The sequence below is a fragment of the Eucalyptus grandis genome, chromosome 8 (assembly GCF_016545825.1).
Source record: "Eucalyptus grandis isolate ANBG69807.140 chromosome 8, ASM1654582v1, whole genome shotgun sequence".
NCBI lineage: Eukaryota > Viridiplantae > Streptophyta > Magnoliopsida > Myrtales > Myrtaceae > Eucalyptus > Eucalyptus grandis.
Window position 1 is genome coordinate 51742270 of NC_052619.1, and position 6107 is coordinate 51748376.

General features: G+C 39.5%; 1 protein-coding gene across 1 annotated transcript; it reads left to right on the forward strand.

Moving 5' to 3' along the window:
- Nucleotides 1-2595: 2595 nt before the first annotated feature.
- LOC104414908 (endo-1,3;1,4-beta-D-glucanase) lies at nt 2596-5219 on the forward strand. Its single transcript, XM_010026130.3, has 7 exons — nt 2596-2838; nt 3005-3026; nt 3571-3700; nt 4018-4108; nt 4263-4352; nt 4660-4760; nt 4910-5219. The coding sequence occupies exons 1-7, from the start codon at nt 2691-2693 to the stop codon at nt 5048-5050; spliced, it is 723 nt and encodes a 240-aa protein (XP_010024432.2). The 5' UTR covers nt 2596-2690; the 3' UTR covers nt 5051-5219.
- The last annotated feature ends 888 nt before the right edge of the window (nt 5220-6107 follow it).

Below are 6107 nucleotides of genomic sequence, written 5' to 3' on the forward strand. Positions count from 1 at the left end.
TGTGCCCCTCCTCATGACATTCAAAGCACTTTGTGTGTCCCTTAGACTTTTTATGGCGTGATTTCGATCTACTTTTACCTTTGCTGCTACTAGGCTCTTGATATTGTTTTCTACTCGAATCGTTAGTGTTTGCGTTGCTCCTTTCGCCAAACCATTATCTCGCAACTTTCTCTATCACTCCTTAGAGAATAAGGCGGACTTTACTTCTTCTGAGATAATAGTATTATGCCCCTGTAATAGCGAATCAGTAAAGTGCTCCCATGACTCTAGTAAAGAAGCTAACAATATCATGCCATGTTCTTCATCATCAAGTATCTTACCGACGTTCTTTAGATCCATCGTGAGTTTATTAAATTTATTTAGGTGTGTTTAAATAGACGCACCTTCAGTATATCTAAACTGAAATTCTTCAATATGTACAAACGATTGTTCAAACCTTTCTTCATATAGAGTGCTTGAAATTTTTCCCATAATGCTGCGGCATCCTTCTCCTCAACAACTTCTATTAAGACCTCATCCAACAAATTTAATAGGATTATACTCTTTACTTTTTCTTTTATTATGATAGGCAATTCATCTTCACCATCCAATGCCTTGGCCAAATCTTGTGTTGTCAATAAAGCTTGCATCTTGATGCTTCATAACACAAAATTGTTGCTCCCGTTAAACTTCTCAATTTCAGATTTCCTCTTAGACATAATTGTAGTAACATAATTTTTAAATAATAATCAGATAAGCAAAAGCTCCAAATCATAATCAAGAAATCCAACCCCAAGCTTTGATACCCAATTGTTGGGATATAATACGTGGAAATGATAGGATCTTGTAATTTACATCAACGTGAAATCACTAGAGAAATAAACGAGAAAAATAAGAATACCAGTTTGGTTCGAGTATCGATATCTACGTTCATGGAGAGAGTCGGTAGCAAATAATCCACTATAATCGGAGTATCAGAGTTTACAATCGCTCAAATGCTCAAGTGTTTCACACACCTAGATTTAATCCCAAACTCAAAGTGTTTATAAATAAACAACTCATTTGGATATAAACTCACGGTATAAAATTACTACATGCATAAGCTCAAAGTATAACATGCACAACTCCCTCTTCGACTTAACGTGCGGCTCCTTGCGGCTTCTTTTACGTCGGGCTTCCGCTGCTTCGCAGGGTTACAGCCGTGCTCTTCTTTCGGGCGGGTGAAAGACCTGCAACAATTATTTCTCCTTCTATACGTGTGTGCCCAGGTCAAACTTTGACCTGGGCCCACCTCTTTGTCTTTTTACGTTCAGACGACTTCTGCCCCTCCTTTCTTTTAGAAAGAAGTTTTATACGTGTGTGCGTGTGTTGACTTTTGGGCCCCACCTGGGTAACAAAGAATTCGGTAAGCTTCCGCAGATAAGGAAGAAATTCGTGTCTTCCTTTTATTTCCTCATTTTATAATCCTTCGTCGAGTCCAACGAAGTTTCTTCTACTTAGAAAATCTTTATCAATAAAATTCGATATAATAAAATCGTCATCCAAATTCAAATTCGAGACATTATTTAACATTATAGGGTGCCTAAATCATGCAAAGCCCAAATTTCAAATTTTTGTTATCTTACTACATGTATTTTGTGGACCTACTTGGTCTCATCCCATATGCTTGGGTTCTATCATGTTCAATAGAATGTCACCATATCCAAGTTTTGTTAGAAAATAGTAAAATTGGTTTTGTGTTTTGATTAGCTTATTTGTCTTTTAATTGTTTTTTGGCTGTGTGTGTGTAAACAAGAGTTATTAGGTTTGTAAACCGTCAAAGAAACGTGTGCTACAGCACCACGTCTCTTTAAGCCGCCGGAGAAGAAAAATCATGAAGAAAGTACAAGTCTTGGGCATACAATAAAATATTATAGTTGCTGCTGAAGACCCCAAGAGCACGAAGGAAAGGAAGGAAAGCAACTTGGGGATGGCAATATTTTATTCTCACTGAAGACAGCAAGAAGAAGAGATACGCAGCCCACGTTTTTTTTGACTGCCAAGAAGTAAAGTTCAAATTTAACTCTTGCAGGTTTGAAGTCCATGCGGTGAAGTACTTTTAGATATAGGGGTTACGTTAGTTGAGTAAAAGTGTGAGAGTGTGAGTGAAAGTGTGAGAGAGTGAGGGTTTAGAGAGAGTTTTAAACTTAGCAAAGTTAGTGTGTACTCTCTTAAGCCTTTACAAAGGCATATTGTGTAATATAATCTCTCTTTGTGTGTGCACTCTCTCCCTCCAAGTCCTTTTGGTTCCAACAAGTTTGTCATAGCTGTCGACCTAGATTAGGCAAGCACACATCAATTCGCTTCAGTCGGTCGTGAGTAAATTATGAGCTGGGATAAATGTAAGTGAATCTCAAGTGATGCACTGGAGAAAATATTTGGAAATGCCATTGAACCTCACCTTTTATCTCTTCTAAGTAGTTATTGAATGATCGGGAACGCCTTCCCACCGAGTCAAGTCAATGTCGCCCCTACTATCTTCTACGTCTCGACGTGAGGAAGTTATTATTGCCCGAGTGACGCATGTAATGACGCCTTGAGGCCGTCCATCCTTTCCTTATAAAATACTCGTTCTTTTCCCCTGTTGCCTCTCACAACTTGTCCCGTTCTTGCACCGATTCGTCACTCCTAGTGCGGCCCACGTTCACCAGATTTCTGAGGAAGAAAGGAAAATGTCGAGCTCTCAGTGTTTTGAGAACCCACCAAACCTGAGCTCCACTTGCGGAGCAGGACACGTTGAAGAGCTTGCAGGTCTCAAGACTTACGTCACCGGCCCTTCCGATTCCAAGCGTGCTGTTCTTCTCATCGCCGATGTTTTCGGTACTGGCCCATTTCTTTAATTTTGATTTTGTGGTGTTTCTCTCAGTTGGGTCTTTTCTTTTGGTCAATTATGTATATCTTCTTGGTTCTTTGTCGTTCTTGTGCTTTTCGATTGGTCCATGATATTGCTGCTTGATTGATGATCTTTGCTCATCTGTTTGTGCAGGGTATGAGGCTCCTAAGCTGAGGTATGGAATCTTTCTCAAGTTGTTCTATGTATATGTTGTTCTGTAGTGCCATCTTTTTAAGTTTCATAGTGAATAAACTCTGTATTCTCCGGATAGCATACATTTGAAAGCTTTGCTTTTCCGTTCACCTTTCACCTGTGATGACGAAGAGCATTAGATGGCACTTGAGGGCGAAGCCAGTTCATTCTGGATGAGTGTGTTTGGCGTTCTTCTGTTCCAAGTTAAAACATCATTTGTTGAATTGTATATACACGCGGGACTTCATGGCATAGTTCAGCTGACATTTGATATACATCACTTGATTCAATACGAATCACAGTTTTCTTTGTTCTAATGATTTCTGCTACTAATATGGCTCAGCTGGGTATGTAATTCGGTTTCATCTTGAGATGGAGTTATCCTTAATTGCAACACCAAAATCACATAAGCTGGGGTTGCCTTCTTGACTGTCCCGGCATGATTCTATGTTTTAACAAGATTGAGAATGATAAGAGTTACCTTTTCAAATGGTCATACTTATTTGCGGAATGCTTTCGTTGTGTAGGAAACTCGCAGATAAAATTGCATCCGCAGGATTCTTGGTGATCGTACCTGATTTCTTTTACGGAGATCCCATTATTGATTTCACTAGTCCTAATTTCAATTTTGAAGCTTGGTTTAAGAATCACGGCACGGTGAGTTTTTCACTCCTTCAGGCTGTGAAAGTGTGACAGTACATTTAGAAGTTCAGAGGAAACAAGGGGCGGGCTTTCTACTGTGCAAACTTGATTTGTAGACTCGAATCACACGCAGTAAGTTGCATTGGTATTTAGACCTGGTTGGAGATTGCTGGTCATTTCAAAGATTTTCAACGCCCATCAAGATCTTTATTATACCAAATTCCAAATGCAAAACATGAAACAGCATAAGTAGAATTAAAGCCTCATGAATTTTGATGTTACCGACTTTTAGGCAGTCTTTTTATAAACGTTTACTTCATTTGCTTCTTTAGGATAAAGGGTATGAAGATGCCAAGCCAGTGATTGCTGCTCTTAAGAGCAAAGGTGTGTCTGCCATTGGGGCTGCAGGATTTTGTTGGGGAGGTAAAATTTTCTGAATTCACTTTCCCAGTTCTGAGGGGGTTGTTGGGTTAAGAAATGGAATATTTGTTCTACATTCACCGTAGAGAAACTAGTTTTGTTGACTTGCAGAAAAGTTCTTTCAAGTTGTTAAAAAGAGCTTGCCTATTCTTTTCAGGAATGGTGCTGGTGAAATTATCAGGCACTGAAGACATTCAAGCAGCAGTTATTCTGCACCCCGGTCCTATGACCGAAGATGAAATCAAAGGTAAAGCTACGCCAGTAAACATGGACTTGCTATTTTCTTTTCAGCCACAGCGATGTAATTTCTTAATGAGGGTATTAGACTTGGTACTTGGCACGGGAGCCTTTATCGCCTAATATGAAATGCTCATGAACGATTAAATTTATGAATTCTGATGGGAGTCTGCAATGCAGCCGAGAGTGACAAAGAAACTCGCTATAACATGTCCGGGCAATTACAAGAAATCGATGGCACAACTTTCGTCTGCTTGAGAAGTGTTCCTTTAACTGGAAGCCTTAAAAGACCTTATTTTCTTCTGTTCTTTGTTCAGCTGTCAAGATTCCAACTGCTATATTGGGAGCTGAGATCGACCAACATTCCCCGCCGGAAAAACTGAAAAAGTTTGGGGAGATCATGTCGGCTAAAACTGAAGTAAGCTTCTTAGGATGCTTTGCGTTGGTTGCAAACCAATTGTCAGAAAATGCAATCGTTTTTCCACGTTCCCGTCATTCCGCTTGCAAAGCACTTTCCCTTCCTGGTTATTTATACACATCGCTAATTCAAAGACCCCGGTTTTGCAGTTTGAGAGCTATGTGAAGATATTCCCTGGTGTTAGTCATGGATGGAGTGTGAGGTACGACGATGACAATGAATTTGTGGTCAAGAGCGCCGAAGAGGCCCACGAGGATGCTTTGAATTGGTTCTTGAAGCATGTCAAGTGAAGAGAACAGAAGGCATTGGAGCAGAACATTCTGACAGAAGCAGTAGATGACTGTATTGTGTGAGACGAACGGTTTGAGGACTAGTCATCTATTGTAATATCTGGCGAGGGAACAATGTACTGTGCTGTTGATACTTAGAGAAATAAAGACATTGGTTTCATCGCTTAAACTTGGAAGATTGAAAACAAAATATATCGCCTAGAGTTTTATCGTGGCGATTTGGATGCGTTTGTTATTCGAATCGGTTAGAGGTGTTCACTGTCCACTGGATGAGGACAACACAATGGAATATGAAACAGCATATTTTGAAGGATATGTTATTTGCATGGTTACCACCAAGTCATCAGCTAAAGTGGCTAATATCTAAGGTAATCTCTAGACCACTTGATTTTGAATGCATTCATTATATTATAAGTTATAACTTGACAAGTATGCGAGCAATTAAGATTTCATTAAAAGATACACGACCTCAAAATCACATGCCCCAAGAATAAAAAAAGAGAGAGATGAAAGTAAGGATATGGAGAAGAATAGTATCCAAAATATATGAGAAACCAACTATTCGAACTTACGACAAAAGCGAAGCGTTTGTTTTTGGTCAAGTCTACATGATAGTAGGTCAAGATTTTTTGAAACTAAACCAGATAGACATGGCAAAATTCGTCCTTCATGTATATGGTATATATTTTCGCAATGTGCATTTGTATTCTGACCAAAAAATTTCAGCTTTTGGCCAGATGGTGTTTTTTTTGTGAGAGGACGCATGTCTCTATCGGGCTAAATATATTATGGTTTCGTCTTTGTTCGTTTCTCGTCTGTTTCTCACCGGCCCTCTTTCTTGTTTGACATCAGCAGTGACGTTAATACAAACCACGAGACCTTTGATGGCTAATCCGAACCATAAGATTACACGGGCAAGGTGTCTGCAAGAGTAACTTTTTCAGACGCTGTGATATTGTATCGCAGATAAGCCAATGGTTTTCAGAAGGCAATTAATGCATGATTCCACTTAGCGACAAGAGGATCACCATATCATCTCTCGTCTCTTGGCTCTGTT